The sequence below is a fragment of the Cervus elaphus genome, chromosome 1 (genome assembly GCF_910594005.1).
Source record: "Cervus elaphus chromosome 1, mCerEla1.1, whole genome shotgun sequence".
Taxonomy (NCBI): domain Eukaryota; kingdom Metazoa; phylum Chordata; class Mammalia; order Artiodactyla; family Cervidae; genus Cervus; species Cervus elaphus.
Genome location: NC_057815.1, coordinates 51236318 through 51262883, shown reverse-complemented (window position 1 = coordinate 51262883; position 26566 = coordinate 51236318). Strand labels below are relative to the sequence as shown.

At 36.1% G+C, this 26566-nt stretch overlaps 1 protein-coding gene across 3 annotated transcripts in view; it reads left to right on the top strand.

Moving 5' to 3' along the window:
* The window catches only part of PDE3B (phosphodiesterase 3B), a 175374-nt gene that overhangs the window by 132621 nt on the left and 16187 nt on the right, over positions 1 to 26566 (top strand). For all 3 annotated transcript variants that reach the window (XM_043902491.1, XM_043902486.1, XM_043902477.1), the window contains exons 8-13: positions 3998 to 4149; positions 5200 to 5337; positions 7412 to 7523; positions 8848 to 8961; positions 17335 to 17522; positions 25474 to 25677. In XM_043902491.1, the coding sequence (XP_043758426.1) occupies positions 3998 to 4149; positions 5200 to 5337; positions 7412 to 7523; positions 8848 to 8961; positions 17335 to 17522; positions 25474 to 25677 (908 nt within the window). The remainder of the gene's footprint in view (positions 1 to 3997; positions 4150 to 5199; positions 5338 to 7411; positions 7524 to 8847; positions 8962 to 17334; positions 17523 to 25473; positions 25678 to 26566) is intronic.

Genomic DNA, 26566 nt, shown 5'->3' with positions numbered 1-26566 from the left:
GTATTTATACCAGGAATGCAAGGGTGGTATAGCATTTGAAAATTAATGAATGTAACACACCCCATAAAGGGGGAGTGGGAAATCACATGATAATTAAATAAAAAACATTTGACAAAATCCAACACTCTTTCATGATGAAAACACTTGAACCAGTAGTATTAGGAAAGTTCTTCAGCCTGATTACAGGCATCTTTGAAAGAAACACAAATTTAACATCATCCTTACTGGAAAAAGACTGATGCTTTCCCACTAGATCAAGAATAAAAGAAAGATTTTTTGCTTTTAACACTTCTATTCAATATATTACTGGAGGTTCTAGCCAGGAAAATTTCCAGAAAGATAAAAAGATTAGGAAATCCTGAATGGAAATAAATGAAACTCTTCTTATTCACAGGTCATTTGTTTAAAACTTCCAAAGAATACCCACACATACCCACACAGAGTCACAAGAGACAAAATCAGTGTACAAAATCAACTGTATTTCTTTTTTTTTTTAAATCAACTGTATTTCTGTATACCAGAAATGAACCCCCATAAACTGAAATTAAGAAAACCTTTCTAGGACTTCCCAATTGGTCCAGTGGTCAAGAATCCACCTGCCAGTGAGGGGGTATGTGTGTGTGCGTGCTCAGTTGTGTCCAAGTCTTTGCAACCCCATGGACTGTAGCCCTATAGGCTCCTCTATGCATGGAATTTTCCAGGCAAGAATACTGGAGTGGGTTGCCATTTTCTCCTCCAGGGGATCCTCCCAACCCAGAGATCAAACCTGGGTCTCCTGCATTCTAGGCAGATTCTTTACAACTACACCACGGGAATTCCCTGGCCAGTGAGGGGTACACAGGTTCAGTGCCTGGTCCAGGAGGATTCCACATGCCACAGGGAAGCTAAGCCCATGCGCCACAGCTACTGAAGCAAGAGAAGCCACTTCAATGAGACGCTTATGCGCTGCAACTAGAGAGAAGCCCCCACACTCCAAAACCAGAGGCACTAGCAACGAAGAACCAGTGCAGCCAAAAATAAATAAAATTACCAAAAAAAAATTTCCACTTACAATAGTATCAAAAAGAATAAAGTTAGAATAAATTTAACAAAAATGTAGATTTATAAACTGAAAACTATAAAAGATTGTTGAGAAAAATTAAAGTCTAAATAAATTAAGAGATGTTGCAATAGCAAACAGATTGGAAAAAACAGTACTTTTAACAGAGCTGTTCTTCCAAATTGATCTATAAATTCATCCCAATTCTGGTCAAATTCCACTAGGCTTTTTTTTTAAGTAGAAGTCGACAAGTTGGTATTAAATACACATGACCTAAAAGTCAAAACAATTTGGAAAAACAACAAATTTGGAGGACTGATACTACCTGATTTCAAAACTTATTTCACCTTCAAAAGATGCCAATAACAAAATGAAAGACAAACCACAGATTGGGAGAAAAATTTGCAGTTATACATCCGATAAAGGTCTTGTATCTGTGATGTATAACTTTTACAGCTCAATAGTAAGAAATCAACTAACTCAATTAAAACACAAGCAAAAGATTTTATATTTTCTGTTGAAAGACTTTTGGTGAAGGATATGAAGGATATAGAGAGTGGGTAGGAAATACATGAAAAAATGATTAACGTCGTTAGGGAAATGCAAATTAATATTATACTGAGATGAATAGGCATAATCAAAAAGATAGACAATACCAAGTGTTGGCAAAAATGCAGAGAAATTGGAACCTTGTGCCTTGCTGATGGAAATAGAAAATGTTAAACCCTCTTCGGAAAACATTTTGACAGTTTCTTTAAAAGTTAGACATAGAGACTTGCCTGGTGGTCCAGTGGTTCACAAGTTTGATCCCTCACTGGGAAACTTAAGATCCTGCATGCTGTGTGGCACAGCCAAAAAAAAAAAAAACCAAAACACAAACAAAAAAATAAGATATAAACTTACCATATCATCCAGCACTAACAAGGATAAGAATTTACTTGAGAAAAAATAAGAGCACTCAAAGACAGGATTGTGTCTTCTTATGACATCTTTATTCATGATAGTGCTAAACTGGAAATGATCCAAATGTTCATCAACTTGTAACTGAATAAATATTGTAGGATTCTAATTAACAAAAAAAGAACAAACTTCTGATATATGCTGCTATGTGTATAAATTTTAGAACATTATTTTAAGTGAAGAAAACCAAACTAAAAAGATAATACACTGTTTGATTCTATTTATATGAAATTCTAGAAAATGCAGATTTATAGTGACTATAGTTAATTGGAATAGCAGTTGCCTGGGAATAAGGTTTAACTGTAAATAGGCATGAGGATATTTTTTGAAGTCAACTTTAGTCGTGTCCAAGTCTTTGTGACCCGATGGACTGACTGTAGCCCACCAGGCTTCTCTGTCCATGGGATTCTCCAGGCAAGAATCCTAGAGTGGGCTGCCAGGCCCTCCTCCAAGGGATCTTCCCGAACCTCCTGCATTGGCAGGCGGGTTCTTTAACCACCTAGCCCCACCTGGGAAGCCCCTTTTGAGGTGATGTGAATGTTCTAAAACTAGATTGTCATGCACAGAGAACAGACTTTTGGTTGCCAAGAGGAAGGGGATTGGGGTAGAGATGAAGTGGGAGGTAGGTTTTAGCAGATGTGCAAAGTATTCTATATAGAATGGGTAAATAACAAGGTCCTACTATATAGCACAGAGAACTGTATTCAGTATCTTATGGTAAATCATAATGGAAAAGAGGACTATAAAAGAATGTAGGACTTTCCTGGCAGTCCAGTGTTTTAGGATGCTGTACTTCCACTGCAGGGGCTGCAGATTAGATCCCTTTTGGAGGAACTAAAATCTTGCCTGCTGCTGGGCCAAAAAAAATTTTTTTAATTTAAAAAATTAAGAAAATAAAGAGTAAATATGAATAACGATCACTGCTTTACAGCAGAAATTAACACACCTTGTAAATCAACTGTCCTTCAATGAAAATGAATGAATAAATAAGCCTAGCTTTTCTGAAAGTCAACTCAAATGAGTGCTCTTAAAAACACTTAAGCATTTTATTTTTAAAAAATCCCTACATATTTAAAAATAAATAAACCTGAAGTCTGTGGCTTGATAAATTTTCATACATCTAATATACACATCTAATCAGCTTGCAGATCAATAAAATATTCCCAGCACCTCAGAAATTCCTCCCATGTCTGCTTCCAGGAATTGCTCCCCCAAAGATAATGTTTATCCTGTCTTTCAGTATTCATGTGTATCAATTTTGATATGTTTTTTAACTTTTCGTAAAGAGAATCACAGAGTATACCTGTGTGTCTTCCTTCATTTGACATTGTGTTTTTAAAAACTCTATTGATGCATGTGGTTGTAGTTTATTCTTTTTGCTCTGCAGTGTTCAATTGTGTGAATACACTGCAGTTTATTTATTTTACTGTTGATGGGTTTGGGGAAAGTTTCTTGTTTAGTCTATTACAAATAGAATGAGTATGAATATTTTTTTGTATATGAATGAATGCTATTAGCCACCAATGCTGCATCCCATTTCCATGTAATTTGGGGAAAAGAACATTATTAATGACATTAGCTGCGAAATAATTCATGACATTGTTTTAATTTTTAGATGTGCCTTAATCTCATTCATAATTATGAGTTTAGAATTTTCATATCCAAAACTCAAATAATTTCAAGTATTAGGAATTGTTTACATGAAATTGGTTTAAAAAAAATTCCTATTGAGAGGGACTGACATTTTCAGTTTCTCATTTTTACAGTGAATATTCACCCATCTCTTTCATCCATGAGTAGCTATATCAGGTGAAACATTGCCTGAGTACAAGGTACCTATGCCAAATGGTCCAGCAAGATACAACTTAATTGTGTCAGTTTAGATTGAATGCCAGTATGGTTCAATTTATCCGAACATTTTTTACAAACTTTTCCTATAAAGTTGTTCATATAGGACAAGTTTTATTCTTCTTTATTACTTTATATATGTTTTGAAAGGTGATGAAGAAAATACCATTTTCTCAAAAGCATCATTCAGCCTTACCGAAGCTCAACAAGAAGTGGAAACAGAAAACAGAGACTTAAGAAAATTACTTTGGGAAGGTGATAATCACCTAAAAGAAGCAGCACAGAATGAAGAGCAACCAAATGTAAAAGATAAACTTTCAATATGATTATGTTAAGGTGAAATATATTATTAGTTAGTACTAAGTTTATTATTTTTTGCCCAGAACAAGGTTTTTAATACAATAATTTTCTTAAAGTTTTTACTGAAAAGTCGCTGTGACACCTGAAAGAAAAATTTATTTAAATAAATGAGGGGTTTGGGATTAACATATACAGACTACTATATATAAAATAGATAAAACAACAAAGACGTAAAGTATAGCACGGGGAACTCAACTCAATATTCTATAATAACCTATATGAGGAAAGAATCTGAAAAAGAATAGATGTATGTGTATGTATAACTGAATTACTTTGCCATACATCTGAAACTAACACAACAGTGAAAATTAACTATATTCCAATATAAAATAAAAATTAAAAAAAAGGGAAACCTTGAATTAAAAAAAATTAAAACTCATCATCCTAGAACTGAGTGCATTCATTTTTAAATGAACACATTTCTTTAGTTTTATAGTCAATATATTCTCTATGCTATTATTTTCATCATATATGTTACACTGAGACAATAAAGTATGTGCAGTAATTAAAAACAATGATTAATCTACTATAATCATAGGATTTTTTTTCTTAATTTTTTTTTCAAAATTCAAGCTTTTTAGGGGGGAAAAAGTTCATCCATTTCCTTTGAGAAGCTATCCTAGTAACAAATGTCAGTATAAGGATCTAAGTTTCTCTCTACTATGTTATCCTGTGATCTCTTTAACTTCCAAAATGAAAATAATGAATTTTAGATTTGTGTAGTCTTTTGGAAATAAAATATTTTTATTTATAAAAGTAGTATAATAACGTAAGTCTTTTGATGCCTAGAAGACATGTTTATATTTGTCTGGAGATAACATTCTACAAAGAGAATTATTAGGAAGTAGAGTTTATATTTGAGAATAACCATTATAGAAAATAATATTGACCATTTTTTATTCATTTTTAAGTGTTCTCATTTAGCTGCAGATATAATATTTATAAAAGGTAAGGTTAAGTTGGTTTGGTTTTTTCTCCCCCCACATGTACAGATTGAACAAGAAGCATCACAGGATGTGATTTTAATAGAAGATTATGACTCATTAATAGAAAATATGAGTAACTGGAATTTTCAAATTTTTGAACTTGTAGAAAAGATGGGAGAGAAATCAGGAAGGATCCTCAGTCAGGTTTGTTTCATATCTCTACTGCTTTAATTTTTCCTTGAATCTTTATAAAAAGCAAACTCTAAAGATTATAATATTGGTTTACATATAAATTCAGCATTGTTCACTGAATTATTTTTTTCACAAATAAAGTTTTCAGGTGAAAATTTGAAAAGAGAAACCTAAATATGTAAAGTCATATATATATAAGCACAATCTATTTTAAGGTACTTATAATTTGTGTATATATGAAAAGTAGTTTATTTGTCCATAATAATGGGGTTTAATTTATACTAAAGAAGTAATAAAGGTTCACTTTTTATTGAATCTTAAGATTTAAAAGGACAGGAAAGGTGATCTAGTTCTTTGGACTGAAACTTCAGTTCAGTTGCTCAGTCGTGTCTGACTCTTTGTGACCCCATGAACCGCAGCACGCCAGGCCTCCCTGTCCATCACCAACTCCTGGAGTGCACCCAAACCCATGTCCATTGAGTCGGTGATGCCACCCAACCATCTCATCCTCTGTCGTCCTCTTCTCCTCCTGCCTTCAGTCTTTCCCAACATCAGGGTCTTTTCAAATGAGTCAGCTCTTCGCATCAGGTGGCCAAAATATTGGAGTTTGTGCTTCAACATCAGTCCTTCCAATGAACACTCAGGACTGATCTCCTTTAGGATGGACTGGTTGGATCTCCTTGCAGTCCAAAGGACTCTCAAGAATCTTCTCCAACACCACAGTTCAAGCATCAATTCTTCGATGCTCAGCTTTCTTTATAGTCCAACCCTCACATCCATACATGGCCACTGGAAAAACCATAGCCTTGACTAGATGGACTTTTATTGACAAAGTAATATCTCTGCTTTTTAATATGCTGTCTAGGTTGGTCATAACTTTCCTTCCAAGGAGTAAGCGTCTTTTAATTTCATGGCTGCAATCACCATCTGCCGTGATTTTGGAGCCCAAAAAAATAAAGCAGCCACTGTTTCCCCATCTATTTGCCATGAAGTGATGGGACCGGATGCCATGATCCTGGTTTTCTGAATTTTGAGCTTTAAACCAACTTTTTCACTCTCCTCTTTCACTTTCATCAAGAGGCTCTTTAGTTCTTCTTCACCTTCTGCCATAAGGGTGGTATCATCTGCATATCTGAGGTGATTGACATTTCTCCCAGCAATCTTGATTCCAGCTTGTGCTTCCTCCAGCCCAGCGTTTCTTAGGCTTCATCTTTTTCACCTGTCTTCCCTGTGCTTTACACAAAGCCAGGTGGTCCACTTCATGCTGGAACCATGGAAAAATGCTTTCTCTTTACCACCCAGACTCAAGGTTCTTCCTGAAGGGTCCACACAACAGGGTCAGATTAACCTTCCTGAAATATCACTGTCATTAATTCCAAAGTATCTTATTCATGAAATGAGAGAACACAAGGATAAAATATGTGAAAAAAACATAATTTTTCACATTGAGTCAGAGAAGGCAATGGCACTCCACTCCAGTACTCCTGCCTAGAAAATCCTGTGGATGGAGGAGCCTGGTGCGCTGCAGCCCATGGGGTCACTAACGAGTTGCACACGACTGAGTGACTTCACTTTCACTTCTCACTTACACGCATTGGAGAAGGAAATGGCAACCCACTCCAGTGTTCTTGCCTGGAGAATCCCAGGGACGGGGGAGCCTGGCGGGCGGCTATCTATGGGGTTGCACAGAGTCGGACATGACTGAAGCGACTTAGCAGCAGCAGCATCACATTGAGTAATTTAGGGTCAGAAATGTGATAAATATATTGTTCTGACATCTTTTTAATGCCTAGGGCTATACTAGAATACAATTCATAAGCCCTTTGATGAATTGTGACTGAAAAGCTGAAGGGAAGAGTGGAAAATTTTTAAAATTAGGACATGATATGGTAATTGTTCTCTGGTTTTCAAGGGCTTTGGGGTAGTATCTTCCTTCATGTTTTGGAAAGAAATCATTGTAGGGAAATTTCTAAAATTATTAAGTTAGAGACATATACATGGTTAGCTTTGCCAGTGCAAATCACAAAACATACTCAATTAGAAATAGAAATTCTGATTTTTAAAATGTACTTTAATTGTCATTTAGGTTGTGTATACCCTATTTCAAGACACTGGCTTATTGGAGATATTTAAAATTCCCACTCTACAATTCATGAACTACTTTCATGCTTTAGAAAATGGTTATCGAGACATTCCCTGTAAGTATTATATATTATTTAACTTGATATAATACTGGTTTTGAAATTCCTTGTAAACCCCCTTTAGTGGTCCCTTAGAAACACTTTTTAAATTGCATGTTTGGAAGAATTGAAAAATAGTAATTTAAAAAGAAAATCTAGGAGAAGGAAATGGCAACCCACTCCAGTATTCTTACCTGGAGAATCCCATGGACGGAGGAGCCTGGTGGGCTACAGTCTACGGGGTTGCAAAGAGTTGAAAAAAAAAAAAAAAAAAGAAAATCTACATCCTCCTACCCAGAGTTAACTGACTGCTGTTAACATTTTGGTATATATCCTTCAAGACTTTTTCTTATACATATACTTATTTTTTATGAAGTGAATCATACTATTAATACCTATTTATAGTCTGCCTTTTCACATAATTATATAGTAAGAGCTTTCTGTGATGAATACCTTATCATTTCAGATGTTTGGTAATATTGTCATGAGTTTCCTAAATTTCTTATTTTAAAATGTTTAAAATTTATCCACAGAATTTGTTTTTTAACTGTGTCCTGACTTGTGGAATAATTTTTAATGGCAATTTGATTTTATGATAAAATAGAATTTTAATTTTATATTAGGAAAAGATACAATTTTCTTTATGTGTTGATTCATTCTACACTTAACCTCCAGGGGGACATTCTTTGGAGAAATAGCCAATTATTCTTAAATTGGCATGATTCATTAATAATAGTGATGCTTAATAATTTAATGTGCATTATGTGTACTATAATTATCACAAAGTATGTATTTTGAAAAGTGGCTGATTTTACAAATGGAATAAGATGATACTTTAAGGTGTACCTCAAGATCAGAGGAATGGGAAAAAGAAAGGAATGGGAAAAAGAAAGCCATGGTGGGGAGTCTTCACTGTCACGTCCAGTTAGGATATACTGGTTAAGATAAGACTCTCTGGGGACTTCCCTGACAGTCTAGTGGTTAGGACTCCATGCTTCCACTGTGGTGGGCATGGGTTCCATCCCTGCTCCAGGAACTAGATCTTGCAAGCCAAATGGCATGGTCCAAAAACAAGCAAAGTTCCCTTAAGTAAATTAGCCCTGGTTATGATGCCTTATCTTTGATCCCTGTACTGCGTTTTCATAGTATACGTGAAAGTTTATAAAAGAGACATCAAGAAACTTGATAAAAAAAGATGAAACAAAAACCTAATTGTTGGAAATTATTCTAAGCCATATGTTTTATTTAGGAGGATACAGTGAGACTAGAAAGTACTTTTTAAAATGTCCTATGTTAAAAATAACAAAATGACCATTTCTGTAAAACATTTTGGTGACTTTAGATCACAATCGTATACATGCCACAGACGTCCTACATGCTGTTTGGTATCTGACAACACGGCCCATTCCCGGCCTACAGCAGATCCACAGTGATCATGGAGCAGGAAATGAAACAGGTACTCCCTTCTACTAATCTTTCCTTAAAGTATTTCATTAGGCATCATAAATCTAACTATCTCATTTCATTATCTCTGTTCCCTTAGCATTTTTATTAAGTAACCTTTGGTATATATAAAGCGAATGGGAAATCGTTCAGTCGTGTCCAACTCTTTGCGACCCCATGGACTGTAGCCTACCAGGTTCCTCTGTCCATGGGATTTTACATGCAAGAATGCTGGAGTGGGTTGCCATCTCCTTCTCTAGGAGATCTTCCCAACCCAGGGACTGAACCCGGGTCTCCTACATTGTAGGCAGATGCTTTACCGTCTGAACCACCAGGGGTTTATATAAAGTATTATGTAAATTTTGATGAATGCAAATTGGGAAACTTACTATCCATCTGAAGATTCAATACTACTCAATTTACCATGTTTCTTTTCTGTGTCCCACCCTGCTGCTTCTTCACTGAGATAGCCAATATCCTGAATATTGTGATAATCTGTTTTGCTTTTCTTTCAATTCTTGTTTTTCCTGTTTTAGGTATATCATGTAAATTTAAAATATGTAACATTCCCAACAGATGGGGACGTTTAAAAGCTTCACATAAGTATTTAAACAGTGATATTAAAAAAAATTGTTAACATTCAAATTTTGTTTCCTTTTCATAAATATAACTGTATTTATGCAAATGTGATAAAATATAACATTCACAGCTCTCTTATTCTAGTTTATAAAAGAGGGGAGAAAACTTCTATCTAGTGCTTTCACTGCCATGGCCTGGGTTCAATCCCTGATCAGGGAACTGAGATCCTGAAAGCTGTGCAGCCAAAATTTTAAAACATTGAAAAAAAGAGAGGAGAAATACTCCAGTAAGAAATAGACACACAAAAAAAGAAAAAGAAAAAAAAAAGAAATACACACAAATCAGGACAGAATTTGCTCAGTTACAAATGCCTGAGAATTGTTATGATACTCATCAGTGTAAAGGTCTCGGTCTTAGCCACTTCTTCACATTCTTTGGTGGTTTAGTCTAAAGTACTACACCACTGTTTGATGGATTTGCCTTATGTCACTGATTCATTTTTGTCTGCTCTCCATATTTACTTTCATAGTGTTCTTCCTTCTTTCCAGTAGTTCTGTGCTTCCATAAGAGATCATTTTCTTCAGCCTTTTTGTTTGTAGATGTATTTATTTTATCCTAGAAGAATGCATCTTTATTCCAGCACATTTGTAGATATCATTATATCTTCTGACATCTGTAATATCTGTTGACAAATCAGCCATAAGTCTTATTTCTCCTTAATGGTAGGTACTATGTCCCTTTTCTCTTTGCTATTGGTTTTTAGCATTTTGTCTATGGTACACTCAGGTTATATTCTTTGTATACATCTTATTTGGGGGTTCAGTGAACTTCTTGAATATATTGATTAATGTCTTTTATTGGTTTCTGTCATACTCTTCAGAATTTTTTCAGCCTTCACTCACTGCCCAATTCCAAAGCTGCCTCCACATTTTTAGATATTTGTTACAGCAACACTCTACCTCCAAGTGCCAAAATCTGTATTATTTTCCTATGGCTCCTGTAACAAATTACTACAGACTAAGTGGTTTAAATGATACAAATTTGGGGGATTCCCTGCCAAAGTGGTTAGGCCTCTGTGCTTTCACTGCAGGGGGCACAGGTTAGATCCCTAGTCAGGGAACTAAGATCCCACATACCATGCGGTGTGGTCAAAAACAAAACACAAATGTATTAACTTATTATTTATTATTCTGGATCCAAAAGTCTGAAAAACGTTCAACTGGGCTAAAATCCAGGTGTCAGCAGGACTTCATTGGTGTTGCCAATGAAGAATGTTTCCTTGCCCCCTCCAGCTTATACAAGCCACCTGCATTCCATGGCTAATGGCCCCTTCTTCAAAGACAGCAGCGTAGCATCTTCAAGTATGTCTCTGACCCTGACCTTTTCATCCTTCAAAGGAATTAGCAAAAAGTGGTACAACTATAACCTTGGTTTTCTGTCCAGAGTACACATTCCTGACAGTGAATCTTTCACTTCTAGTATTTTTTGCAGTCTGGACAGGTTGAGAATTTCCCAGATTACCAAATCCTGGATCCTTCTTGCTTAGCAATTCTTCCTCACTTTCCTCTTACATTTTATTTCAAACAGTAAGAAAGCAGGCTTATCTTTAATACTTTCCTTGGATATCTCCTCAGCTAAATATCTAAGTTCATTGTTTACATGTTTTGTATTCCATGAATACAGTTCAACCAAGCTTTCTGCTGCTATATTAACAATGACCCCTTTCCTTATTTTCCAATAATGGGTTCTTGGCAGTGTCTTTAACAGAAGTTTTCTACCATCACCCTGTTCAAGATGATTTGAGTATTCCCTAAGGCAATGTCTGTTTTCTGTGCTCCTCACTTCCTTCTGAGTTCTTACTAGCAGTGCTATAAGTCCTTATACAATATTATGGAATAAAGTATATGTAGAAGACAGTTTTCTTTGGAAAACCAAGTAGCTGCTGAAATGGAAAACTGTGGTAGAAACAGACTAGGAGGACTATGAAATGCACTGCTTTATTCTGACTACAGTGGAGAATAGAAAAAAATGACTATGCCACCAAAGTAACAGCAACAAAAGCAAAAATAAACAAATGGGACTGCATCAAACTAAAAAGCTTCTACACAGCAAAGGAAAGAATTTTAGAAACGAAAAGGCAACCTGCAGAATGGGAGTAAATATTTGTAATTCATATACTGAGTGTAAGGGGTTAATATCAAACATACATAAAGAACTTATACAACTTAATACCAAAAAACAATCCAATTTTTAAAAAATGGGCAGAGAAACACAAATCAAAACCACAGTGGGCTATCACCTCACACTTGTTAGAAAGGCTGTCATTAAGACAAGAGGTAAGTTTCAGTCAAGATGTGGATATAAGGGAACACTTGTGCACTGTTGAAGACAGATTGGTTCAGCTACTGTGAACAGTAGTATGGAGATTTTTATTTCTCAAAAAAATAAAGTAGAACTATCATATGAAGGAGCAATTTCTGGGCATATATCCAAAGGAAACGAAGATATAAGTTTGAAGAGATATATACACTTCCATATTTATTACAGCATTATTTATAATAGCCAAGACATGGAAATAATCCATGAATGGATAAAGATGTGTGTGTGTGTACATGTACACACAATGGAATATTATTCAGCCATGAAATAGAAGGGAATCGTGCCATTTGCAGCAGATGGGCCTTAATGGCATTACGCTAAACGAAGTATCAGACAGATACTTTATGATGTCAGTTACATATGGAATATAAACATGCTGAACTTGTAAAAACAGAGAATGTAATGGTGGTTACCAGAGGCTGGGAGTGAGGGAATTGGGGATATGTTGTTTAAGGTTACAAATTTGGAGTTAGTAGATAAATAAGTCCTGGAGAGCTAATGCACAGCATAGTGGTTATAGTCATAAATACTACCTTAAAAAGTTCAAAGTTGCTGAGAGACTAGATTTTTTTTTTTTTTTTTTTTGAGAGACTAGATCTTAATTGACCTCACCCCAGGAAAAGAAATGATAATTATGTGGTGTCGTAGAGTTGTTAGCTGATGCTACAGGTGGTAATCATATTGCAGTATACGAATATATCAAATCAACACATTGTATACCTTAAAGTTACACAGTGTTTTGTGTTAATTATATTTCAATAAAAAAAAAGAAATGAAATAAGTTTAGAGTTGGAATGAATGGTTAGAGAACCAGATAGTTAAAAGCATTCCTTGACTTCTCTGGTGGTAAGTGGTAAAGAATCTACCTGCTAGTGCAGGAGACTTGAGTTTGATCCCTGATCCAGAAAGGGCCCCACATGCCACCAAACAACTGAGGCTTGCGCGCCACAACTACTGCGCCTGCGCTTTGGAGCCCAGGAGCTGCCTCTGCTGAGCCCCGCTGACACAGCCGTGGAAGCACACACACTCCGCCCGTGCTCCACAAAGAGATGCCACTTCGAGAAGCTGGGGTGCTGCAGCTAGAGGGTAGCCCCTGCTCACCACAACTGGAGAAGGGCTCGAGTAGCAGTGAAGAACCAGCACAGACAAAAACAATTAAATAAATGTTTTAATGAAAAAAAATTTCTTAATTATTATAGTAGTAGGATCATAACTTCTGAAAACATAATCCAAAGTTTGATCCTGAAGTTACCTGAAATTCAATGCAAGTTGAGTTCATAGCCTCAACTAGGCCTCTTATGTTAGAGCTGTGGTATTGATTGGAAAAGAAAGGACCCTTATAATTGGAAGGAGAATATTTGAGTCGATTTGAAGAAATCTGATTAGCCTGAACCTCTCATATCTTGCTGTACCTCTATGCTGAAAAACAATCATTTCCCCTTGTGTTGGTTGCCTGGAGACCTTGTAACAACCTCACCTGAGACTCTTGACTTATAGATCTATGCTAGTTCACCTCTAAATCCAGTCTGACCACCTCTTATTTCTTTGTGATCCATAATTAAACTCAGATCTGCCACAATCTAAGTCTGAATACCAAAATAATTTCCTAAATTTATATTGGCAGAAACCTGAGGAACATATATGGGAATGGATTTTAAGTGTTTACAGCAAGACAAAGGAAGGTAATGGTTGATCATTCTGAATTTATTGATGTTGGTATACCTATTGGAAATGTGGGTTCTTTTCACTTTGGGGCGGTTATGAATAAATGCTGCTATGAATATTCATCTACCAGCTTTTGTGTGGGTTTATGTTTTCATTTCTCTTGGCCATCTACCTAGTTTTATGGAATTGCTGGGTCATAAGGTGACTCTGTGATTAACATTTGGAGGAACTACCAAACTGTTTTTCAAAATGGTTGCACTATTTTACATTCCCACATGCAATGTATGAAGATCCCAATTTATTATTATAATTAATAAGTTAATATTAATTTATCTGCCATTTATCATTATCTGTCTTCTTGATAGCCATTCTATAGTTGGTGTGAAGTGGTATCTCACTGTGGCTTTTTTGATTCACATTTTTCTAATAGCTAATGATGTTGAGCATCTTTTCATGTTTTTTAGGTCATATGTATATATTTGTCCTTTGTCCATTTCAAAATATGGTCATTTGTCTTTTCATTATTGAGTTGTGGAAGTTTTTTATATGTTCTGGATATAAGTGTCTTATTAAATTTATGATTTGCTGCTATTTTCTTACATTATGTTATCTTTGCACTTTTTTGATGATGTCTATCAAAGCATAAGATCATGGCATCAGGTCCCATCACTTAATGGCAAATAGATGGGGAAACAATGGAAACAGTGACAAACTTTATTTTCTTGGGCTTCAAAAATCACTGCAGATGATGACTGCAGACATGAAATTAAAAGAAGCTTGCTCCTTGGAAGAGAAGCTATGACAAACCTAGACAGCATATTAAAAAGCAGAGATATTACTTTGCTGATAAAGGTCTGTCTAGTCAAAGGTTTTTCCAGTAGTCATGTATGGATGTGATAGTTGTACCATAAAGAAAGCTGAGTGCCAAAGAATTGATACTTTTGGACAGTGGTGTTGGAGAAGACTCTTGAGAGTCCCTTGGACTGCAAGGAGATCAAACCAGTTAATCCTAAAGGAAATCAGTCCTGAATATTGATTGGAAGGACTGATGCTGAAGCTGCAATATTTTGGCCACCTGATGTGAAGAGGCGACTCATTAGAAAAGCCCCGGGTGCTGGGAAAGATTGAAGACAGGAGAAGGGGATGTCAGAAGATGAGATGGTTGGATGGCATCACCAGCTAAATGGACATGAGTTCGAGCAAGCTCTGGGAGATGGTGAAGGACAGGGAAGCCTGGTGTGCTGCAGTCCATGAGTTCACAGGGTCAGACATGACTGAGTGACTGAACAACAATCAAAGCATAAGGTTTTCAATTTTGATGAAGTTTAATTTATCTGATTTTTTCTTTCATTGCTCATGCTTTTGGTGTCATATCTACAAAGGGTGTGTGTAACTTGAGGTCATGAAGATTTACTATGTTTTCTTCTAAGCATTTCATAGTGCTCTTAAGTTTAGGTCTAGGGTCCACTAAAACTAATTTGAGGGGATGAAGTAAGGAAGAGGTCTAACATTCACTCTTCAGCATATGGAAATCTAGTTGTCTTGGCACCATTTGTTGAAAAAATTTCCGTATTCTACACATGATTGGTTCCTAAATGTTATAACATCATTTCTGCTTTTTAAGATGTGACATTAAATGAAACAACATGTATGAAAGTTCCTTGTATCATGGAAGGCATAGTTGGCTCTCAACAAGGTCTTGGCTCCCTTATCCAAAAATCAATTGACCATAAATATAAGGATTTATTTCTGGACTCTCAGTTCTGTTCCATTGATCTATGTATCTATCCTTATGTCATTACCACACAATATTTTGTTACTAAAGCTTTGTAGTAAACTTCAAAATTATTCTTCTTTTTCAAGATTGTTTTGGCTAATCTGATCTCTTTCATTTCCATATGAATTTTAGGGCCAGCTTATATATCTCTTGTACAAAAAAGCCAGCTGGGATGTTGGTAGGAGTATGTTGAGCCATAGATCATTTGAGGGAGTATTGCCATCTTAACAATATTAAGTCTCCTGAATCATGAGCATGGATATTTTTCTACTTATTTGTCTTCCTTAATTTCTTTCAACAATGTTTTTTACTTTTCAGGATACTGGTTTTTCACTTCTTTTGTTAAATTGACTCCTAAGTATTTTATTCTCTTTGATGCTAGTATAAATGGAATTGCTTTCTTGGGTTCATTTTTTGATTATTTATCCCTAGTATGGAGAAATAAAATGGATTTTTTGCATATTGATCTAGTACCCTGCAACCTTTATGATCTCATTTTTAGTTTAATACTTTTCCAGTGGATTTCTTAGGATCTTTCTGTATACAGAATCATGTCATTTACAAATAGAGATAGTTCCGCCTCTTCCTTTTCAATCTCTAATGCCTTTTACTGAGGCCTCCTTTTAAATGGAATCTTGTAGTTATCTTTAGTTGTCTGGCCATTTAGTTGTCTTGCCATGTATTTTCTTTTTTATACTAGTAATTTCACATTAAACATACACAGACTAATGTATTAAGATCCTAATATGTCAATTATAGGTATATACTGAGCTTAAAAGGAGTTTTTGCATTTTTTGATATTATATATATATATTCTAAATTCTAGGGGCACTACAGAATGCATATAATGCAGAAAAAATTGAAGTTGTCACTCTGATATTGGTAATTTAAATCTTATTAGAAACTTAAATGTTTAAATATATCTTTTTCCATACATTTAAGTATCTTGTTTTTACTTTTTATAATTATTTTTAAAAGCTCTAGTGTGGGTAATTCTAAAACTCAATTTAGGTGCAAAATATAAACAGCATGAAAATAATTAGGTATCTTTATAATTATCAGTATTGTATATTTATATTATTATGTTAAAAAATCCTTGTGATTAAAAATAGTAAGTGAACTAAATCATGATAAAGTCGTTTTGGACTTTGACAAGCCAGGACATTATTCTAAGTTTCCCTTGCTGAACACAACCAATGAAATTTTGTATCTAATATCTTTGTGGTTTTCTTTGCTGTCTACTCACAATATACTTTATTATTTCCTTCTTAATACTTTAAGATACCTTTAGCAAAAACAATTTGAGTGACCATCTAAATAGGTATAGCCACCAAATTACAAAAAAAAGGAGAAACAATGGTAAGGTGTTAAGGACACCAAAAACACATTGCTGATAGTAAAATTATTGTTTCTAACTAGAAGATACAAAGAATTACACTGACTGAATCATTCCTCAGTCTTCCATACCTTTTCAGTTTTCAGAGTTTTTCTTTACAGTATTTTATAAGGGGCTTCATCGAAGGAAAAAGAAGAGGAAGTAGTGTAGTCCAGGTTACAAATGAAAGGAAATCTATTTGGGTAAGATTTGAAAAGCATGCATGTTGAAATGCTTACTTTGTTAATATATTAAATTCCTAAATCTCTATAGTGTTTCATGTAATTTTTTTCTCTAGATTGTTTTCTCCTATTACTCTGGCCATTATGTTTAACCTTTAAATAACAAAAAGTTTAGAAAATCAGAGGTTTTTAAAGATCACCACCAGCTTGAGTTAACAGAGCATCATGAGAATCCTGTCATGTCGTGTTTAATGCTGCTTCTCTCTGTTAGCATGTATGTTGGAAATAGTATACTATTTTATGTCCATGTTTAGAGAGTATTTCTTAGGTAAGTCAACAAATAAGATGATCATATTACCTTTGGGAAGCTCCTTAGCCTGACTGCAACGATTTTATATGTAATGCGCTTTTATTTTGCTTGTTCCTCAGCAATTAACCCTGAGCGAATTGCTTACATTTCTTCGAGGAGCTGCTCGATTCCAGATGAGAGCTATGGCTGCCTTTCTTCAAACATTCCTGCGCTGGAATTGATGGCTCTGTATGTGGCAGCTGCCATGCATGACTATGACCACCCGGGACGGACAAATGCATTCCTAGTGGCTACCAATGCCCCTCAGGTAGGAAATAACTTTTGCAGAAAGTCTAAGGAATGATTCTGAAATTGTACAGCCAGCCTACATTTCCCTTTGCACACCATTCTTCAGTTGAAGCATTTTGCCGTTGGATAAAACACATCAATATGACATGTGCTAAAGAGTTAGGGAAAGATCTTCAACTGGAAGATAAATAAAATATTCCTGAAAGAGTTATCCACTGTTTTTATGAAATTCTGGAGTCCTGTGCTGTCAGTTTCTTTGCCTTTGATCAAATTGGTAAGATTTTGACTAGCTGTTAAGACTGACTCTTCCTTCTAACCAGATCCTTCATATTCCTAAAAACTATAATAACTGAGAATTGTTATTATTTTTGTTGTTGTTCTCTTTTTTTCCCCCTCTAAGACATGCCATAATATTCTGTCTCTTAGCCCAGCATATATTCATATATGTAAAAAATCTTCTAGTACATTGTTTTTGAATTCAGTACAGTTGGTAAGGTGCAAGATTTCTTTAGGGTCACAATTTGCCTAAGAGGTTGGAGTTTCCAACAAATGGATGCTATAATTGTAATAGCTTTAAACATTAGGACTTGGAACTAAATACAGGCAGCCCTCCATATCCAGGGGTTCTGCCTCCCTGGATTCAATCAACTGGAGATAAAAAATATTTGAAAATTAAAAAAATTCCAGAAAGTTCCAAAAAGCAAAACTTAAATTTACTGAATACTAGTAACTATTTACATTGTATTAGGAATTATAAGTAATCTAGAGAAGATGTAAAGTATACAGGGGATGTGTGTAGGTTATATGAAAATACTGTATTACTTTATATATATTTTATATGAGCATCTGCAGGGGTCCTAGAACCAATTCCCTGAAGATACTGAGGGATGGCTGTGCTTGGTTTTAAGCAGAATTTAGTGTGATGACTTAGCGACTAAAAGACAAAAACAAAGTATGGTGGTGAGTTTTTGTTTAGGCAGATGATTCCTGAAATGTCAGCTTTGTATTTCTGCCTGCCTGCCTGGCTTACAAAGAGCAAGTTGTCAATATTGTTTACTGAATTCGTCTTACTTCCTCACTTTGTTGCTCTATGTTCAAACCTCAGTTCTGATTCTTTCATCTTTTATAGCCAATTCTCCCTGTTCCTCTTCTCATTTCTCTTTCTTTCACACACTCCCAGTACTTAAAATATAGGAGATAGTTTCTCTAGCCAGAACAATAGGATGCAGAGAGAGAGAAAAAATTAAAAGTGCTAGGTAATTCATTTTCTCTAATTAGACTTTATTCATAGGTCATGATTTCCACAGGTAACTTTTAGATGAATTTCAATCTAGATATTAATGTTTTTCCACTTTCTAAGAATTGCTTTGGGAGATATTACCCACTTATAAGCACATCTCCTCGTTTGCAGTCCCACTCTGCAAAAATCAGATGCCCATTTTCTCTAGCACTTCATGATCTTTGAAAATCCTAGTTCTATAGCAAGTCACAGACTGGCACAATAGGAACAGTACTAGTCTTGGGATGGAGAGACCTGAGCTTGATATCTGGTTACCAGCTATTAGCTATGTGACATTAGGCAATTAACCCTTATCTTTCTGAACCTCAAAATATGTACCTGATATGACTATGGGTAAAAAGAGATAACATTTGGGAAGTTTTTTGCTGAATCAGATTATCACGTAGACAGAAATTATTTACTGTTCTATTCCACCCTTTACTTTCATTCTCTCTCTATTAGCATTGAGTATACATGAGTCAGACTTATGTATTACCTCTTTTTCAAGGATATTACAAGTTAGTGAATTCTGGTGTTATTTGTCTTGCATGCAGATAGTTTAAAACAATGACACATGAATGTATTCAATAATTTATATGTTATGTACTCAGAACTGTTGTCCTGAACAAAATACAAACATAAAGTCTGGACACAGTCAATAACTATGAGTTATTTCTAAACTTTCATTGTTAAGGACAGCCAAGAGATGAAGCAGTGAGAAGGGCCGGGATGAAAAGGGAACTGATCAGAGAGTTCAGCTGTGAAAAAGTGTAGCCTTTTACCTGGCCTCCACGCTTACTTCCTGGTGCTCTTCAGTCCGGTTCCAACACACAGCAGCCAGAGGGGCCCTCTTCTGCCCTGAACCCTCACTCCTAGCAAAAGACAATCATTACAGTGGCTCAGAAGGTCCTACCCGATTTAGCCCCCATTAATTCTCCTTTTTAAACTCACTCAGGTCTAGCCTTACTGGGTTCCTTGCTATTTTCTCCTGTATCCCAGGCACACTCCCTTTCTGAGAACCTGGCCTCTTTCTGTTCTCTCGCCCAGAGTGCTCTTTCCCTACACATCTATAAAGATCACTTTGTGACTTCCTTCCACCTAAAATTTCAAAAGCTCCTCCATGACACTCATTATGTTCCTCCTCTGATTTGTTTTTTCCACAGCAATGACTATTTAGCATACTGTGTATTTTGTTGTGTATATTTTAGTGGAATATAAGTTTCTATGAGGGCAGACATTTTTCTTTTATTCCCTAATACCTAGAATGATGCCGAGCACACAAAGGCATTCAGGAAACATATGTTGAATGTTGAAGGATGCCTAATTTCTTTGCTCTGCTGGGCTGCTAAGCTTGTCTGAAGTATACTCCATTGTTCCCAAAGTAATGAGGTTCACCAGACATTCTTCACCTAGTGCCTATGAGATAAAGACTTGTAAAAACTTGAGGCTTAACCTGTTTATTAGGTAATAAAGCAGTCTCTCTCATCTTAGGAAGCTCAATGAGTCTAATCAGGCCATAATTAGTGAAAGATATTATTGCTCTGGTGGTATGATAAAAAGGGACAATAGGGCAGAAAACCACCAATAGGATCAGGCATTCTCCTTTCTCATGGTAAGGAGGTGTGTGGGAAGACTTAGGAAGACTGTTCTGAATCCTTGCCATAAAAGAAGGGGAAACATTTAGTCAGGTTTATCCTGGGGGGACATCAGTATTAAAATTCTAAGAGATTTCTGAGCTATTTTCAAATGAATGGTTGGCTGGAAGATGCCAATTGAGATATTACAGTTTGAATTGGGTTGGCCAAAAAGTTTGTTCGGTCAGTGAACCCGTTCAATAAAGTTCTTGGTGAAAATGAAATATGTCTTTTATTTGTACTTAAAACTGAATGAACTTTTTTGCCAGTGCAGTTGGCCAAAACATTTTGATTTGGGGTCAAAGGAAACAAAACTGAGAACTATCGATCTGAGACAGTCATTAACATTTGTCCTCCCAAATATGGATCAAGATGGGAGACTAAACAGGTGTGTTTTCCCCCCTTTCCTCCCATCAAAATAACAATAAAAGATAAAATGCATTACAACAGAGAGCAGTAGGCAGAAGGATATTATCCTAAGTTAAAGAATTTCATACTGTTTTTGGAAAATGAAAATCATGTGGGCAAATATAATGAGATTAAATACACTAAAAAGGAAGCCAAGGCTTGAGTGGAACCCTGGCGACTCCTGGTGCCATTGCCCTTCTCTACACACACACACACACAAACACACACACCCCCTCGTCTGCTGCACACACACCTCTCCCATATAACATACACCTTAAAGCAACACACACACACACACACACACCCTCATCTGCTGCACACACACACCTCTCCCATATAACATACACCTTAAAGCAAGGCTACCGTGACATCTATTCACTTCTAGGCAGAAAACACATCTCTTAAATACTGAAGGAAATGACCAGAAGAGATTTAGTACTCCAGCGTAAATCCTTCTCATTTTGGAAATCACACTGGTAATTCCAAAGCAAAACCTGCTAGATAAACAAGCCCCACCCACATTAACAGGCCTCCTACTCATCCTTCCCAATTAAAGAGATTCAGCAGTAAAACATACACAAGGCTATGAGATGCATACTGAAGAACAGGCACTATTCTAGGCAATACTGTTGAACAAAACAAGCAAAAAATACATTCTGCCCATATGGAACTCACATTCTAGTAAAGTAAGAAAAAACCAAAAAGTGTGTGTGTGTGTAAAAGAGAGATGATTATGACATAAGTGCTAGGAAAAAAGTAAAACAGGGGTGGAGATGGTGCTGGCATAGAAGGATTATTTTCAAGTTAAGAGTTCTGTATCCAGCTAAGCTACAGTTGAGTGTTAAGAGCAAAATAAACAGTCCCGGGTATACAAAGATTTTAAAACATCATGTTCCATCCATCCTATCTGAGAAAGTTACATAAAAATGTGTTTTAGGCAAAACAAGGGTGATAAACTATGACAAAGGGTCTTAGAAGATAAAGGATTACCAGAAATTTTAGAACCCAGAACTTGAGGGTAAAGGAATCCCTAGATGGAAGCTGTTCATCAAAACTATTTCTTTTAAAGAGAAGCACTTATTTAAAAAAAAAAAAAAAAAAGGTAGCTGCATTGTTTTCTGCTGCACCTAATTTGTTTACTGCCTCTATTGGGTTTTCTTTTCAGTTAGGAATATTAGTTTTTTAATGAAAACAGTCCTTCTTAATCCAAGATTTTTCATTTCAGAAAAATGTAAATACCTACTTATAATCTTATGACTGTGACTTAGAGATTTACTTTAACGTCTCCTTTTTCTTGTGGTTCAACAGGAGACATTTGTCAGATTTATCATAGTCTGCCTGTTTGATCTAAGTGTTTATGTCTGATGGGTTTTTCTTTTTGCTCATTTATTGAAAGGTGTTTATTATTTGTTAAGATTAATCCCATCTTTTTGACTCTGGGTAAAAGTAAACTTTATGACCAACTAATTTGCTTTACCATGTTAGAGAAGAAATTTGCTTGTGGAGATAAGGAAGATTCACAGTTAGAGAAAGCAGGTAACAAGTTGCTTTAGCAAAAACTCAAAGAATGTTAGTTACTGCAGGTCTGAATTAGGGGGGAAACTGTCTTCATTTTCTAGTTGTCAGGGTGCCTTCAGTAAAAGCCAGCTGAGGCTTCAATATCTGTTTTACCTGGAATGTTTTCCTCCCTGGAGTTAAGCTTGGCTTGTTGATCAGTGTGACCATCCAGTGTTCTTACTAGAGTAGAATTTGCCTCTTCCTTCCTGCTCCATGACTCTTGCCTCCACTAAGCCATGAGGTGGTCGGTCAGTTCACTGGGGTCCAGGAGAGGCCCCTTCCCCGTGTTCTCAGGTGGGTTTTTCCTTCTTAGGTGATGACTTAGCTGGCCTTTCCTCAACCCATGCCCCTGTGGGCCATGTCTTTAAAGCTTCCAGTATTGCAACTGTATCTAGATTCTAATATTGATTCAGATTTCTTTTCACCCTCATTTTATATTTCTTTGGTAATGTCAAAGGGCAATTTGGATGCTGCCAGAATTCTGAACTACTGGTTTTTGTTTTTTGTTTTTTTAACTGATCTCATTAACTGAGAGTTTAAGTCCGCTAGCTTTATAGACACTCACTATGCACTGTGGTTTACTGACCTGGGAGTTTGATTACTTCTTCATGAACAAAGCTGTTCTGATCATTTATCAGTCTTTATTGGATTTAAACATGAGTTAACTAAATCACTTTTATATGTAAGTTGACTTCTTAGGAAGTCTCTGACGTTTAACATGTACAGTGTTTTGACACATATATTGTAATATGATTACCACCACAGCAATAGCTAACAAACACCTCCATCACATCACATGACTCTTCGTGTGTGTGGTAAGAATATTTAAAATCTAGTCTTTAGCAACTTTTTAGTATATAATATAGGATTGTATAATCACAATGCTGTACATTAGGTCTCCAGAACTTATTCAGCTTTAAAATATATTTACTTATTTACTTGGCTGTGCTAATTCTTAGTTGCTGCCCACAGGATCTTTTTTTAAAAATTCCATAACATATAAATTTTACCTAAGTCTAGTTGACTTACAGTGTTTCAGATGCACAGCAAGGTGATTCAGTTACACATGAATCACATGTATGATTTTTCAGATTGTTTTCCATTATAGCGTTCTTGCAAGATTTTGACTGTAGTTCCCTGTGCTGTACAGTAAATGCACACAGGATCTTTGATCTTCATTGCAGCATACAGGATCTTTAGTTGTGGCATGGGGATCTCATTGCATGCTCCCTGCACTGGGAACGTGGAGTCTTAGCCACTGGACCGTCAAGGAAGTCCCATTCATCTTCTGAATGCATGTTTGTACCCTTAGACCACTGTCTCCCAATTTCCCCATCTTCTTGTAACCACCTAGTTCTACTGTAAATAGAGTTCAGTTTTAGATTAAACATAAGTGATATCAGCATTTGTCTTTTTCTAGCTTATCTCACTTAGCATGTTGTTTTCAAGGTCCATCCAGGCTGGGATGTCCTTTCTCATGGCTAAAAATTATTCCACTCTGTGTATATGTATTACATCTTCTTTATCTATTCATCCATTGATGGGCACAGATTTTTTTCAACCTTTTTGTGACCCAAAGTTTAAATCATCATTGCTAACATTAAAATCAAATGATGTTTAAAAAAATCAAATGGTAAATATCTATGTTTATATCTAGACTATAATTAATTTTTACAGATCTGTAAAATGACCTAATTAGGCTCAGAATATGCATTGTAGCTGAGATTATGCTGAGAATATTTTTATCTGTTTTTTTCCATTAGACAGAAAGTGCTATGAAAATAGGGATAGTGTTTTTACTTTTTATTCTCAGCCTTTAGCACTAGCTATAAGAGTTCTTTTAATAATTACTATGCTTGGGGGACTTCCCTGGCAGTCCAGGGGTTAAGACTTCCCTTTCCAATGCAGAGGGTGTGGGGGTTCAATCCCAGGTCAGACCTAAGATCCCACATGCCTTGTGGCCAAAAAGGAAAAAGAAAACAGTACATAAAACAGAAGCAAATTGGAACAAATTCAATAAAGACTTTAAAAATGATCCACAAACAAATCTTAATTACTATGCATATTTAATAATTTTAAAAAACTTTCACTTGTTAGAGATGGAAGAAGCTTTAAAAATTCTGTAATCCAGTGATTTTTAGAATCTAGATTACCAGGGTGGGATGTTCAGAGAGAACAGCATTGAAACAAGTATACTATCAAGGGTGAAACAGATCACCAGCCCAGGTTGGATGCATGAGACGGGTGCTCCGGGCTGGTGCACTGGGAAGACCCAGAGGGATGGGATGGAGAGGGAGGTGGGAGGGGGGGATCGGGATGGGGAACACATGTAAATCCATGGCTGATTCATGTCAATGTATGGCAAAAACCACTACAATATTGTAAAGTAATTAGCCTCCAACGAATAAAACTAAATGGAAAAAAAAAATAGAATCTAGATCACCAAATCCTAGACTACTGAGGAGGTACCTCAGGGTCTTCCACTGAAGTGAAATGGGAAAAACAGTGACTAGATCTACCCCACTTGGACAGAGGATTTGTGCTTCTACCTGTTTGAGACTTCTCTGACCCCCAGGTCCTGTGTCAGCTGGGGGCACACGACGTGCCTTTCTCATACTCATGGGTCTCCAGCTCCCCACGCACAGAGTATCCCGGTTCCTCTCCTTCAGTCACCACCACCAGCACTCAGTGCTCACTAAAGAATAGTAATATATCCCTAAGCCTCTTCTCTCTGTCCCTGATAACTTTATTCACAGAAGCTTTATCTGAGACGTTTCACTGCTTTAAGGAAGCAGACCTCAAATTATCAGCTTTATATCTCTTGGTAGGCAGCATGGTGTCTGCAAGGAAGATGAACTTTGGAGACAAATTACCCTTTCACTTACTAGCTATGAATGCTGGAAAAGTGTACCTTATCCTCTTTGCACTTCAGTCTAATCCTTTATCAAATTATCAACCCTTCTACACAAGTATTAAAATGCCTGGCATGTAATAGATACTCACTGTATTCTTTCAACATGATCCTAACTCTGTTTATTGCTAAAGTTCAATATCTTTGAGATGCCTGCCTCATTTTTCTTGTTCCTTTTCAGGCAGTCTTATACAACGACAGATCTGTTTTGGAAAATCATCATGCTGCATCAGCCTGGACTCTATATCTTTCTCGCCCAGAATACAACTTCCTTCTTAATCTTGACAATGTGGAATTCAAGCGCTTTCGTTTTTTAGTCATAGAAGCAATCCTTGCCACAGATCTTAAAAAGCATTTTGATTTCCTTGCTGAATTCAATGCCAAGGTTTGTTATGCAAATTAATTCCTGGTTTCAAAGCAGAAATTATTGTCAGTGCTACTGACAAAAGGTATTTTTTTAACATTAAGTCAGAATATCACTCATGAAGTCATGATAAATCTGGTAAGACAAAATATATGCCAATATTAAAAAAATTATAACATGTCCAAAAATACGATTGCTTGTGACATTTCCAATTATGTCAGTTGAAGCTTTCAGGGACAGATTTGAGAAAGTTATGCACAGTGCCAAGTAAGGCATTTTATGAAATTAAATATGTGTTTCTAAGAAGCCAGTTATGCCTACTTTGCTGCACCTGTTTCCCTTCTCTATGTTGTGAAGTGTTAAACTGGCTGGTGTGGGAATGGAGAAGTACTTGAGAATAAAGCACTCATTGAACTGCTGTTCATTGGGACTGCCCACTGTGTGCAGTCATCCTAGTTAAGAATAAGGCATAAACAGGCTGAAGTCACTGTTGGAGCGCACATTCACCATGGAGTTGAGGATCACTGCCATTGTGTGATGGTGGTACTGATGGGAGCGTGTTGTATCCCTCAGAGGTTGGGGTGAAAAAGTGTTGAGAACCACTGCTTTGGATTCCCGAGGGAAAGATGACCCATATTTTGCAGGCAGGAAACCACTGTTTTCTTGATAACATCTCTGCCCTAAAGGAAGGAGTTACCTTCAGGGTAGAGGGGCTGGGTGTCAAAGGAGTACTCACTTAACCTCCTGGAAGGAGGCCTATATATGTCACTGTTGTGATATTGATAAATGCTTATGAAAAAAATCAGTAAGACATCAGTTTGCCTTTAAACTTACTTCATAGCTGTGTAGCTCTATTAATTTTTATTTTTACTTAATAAAAATTCATTTAAATGCTTAAGTCACAGTAAGT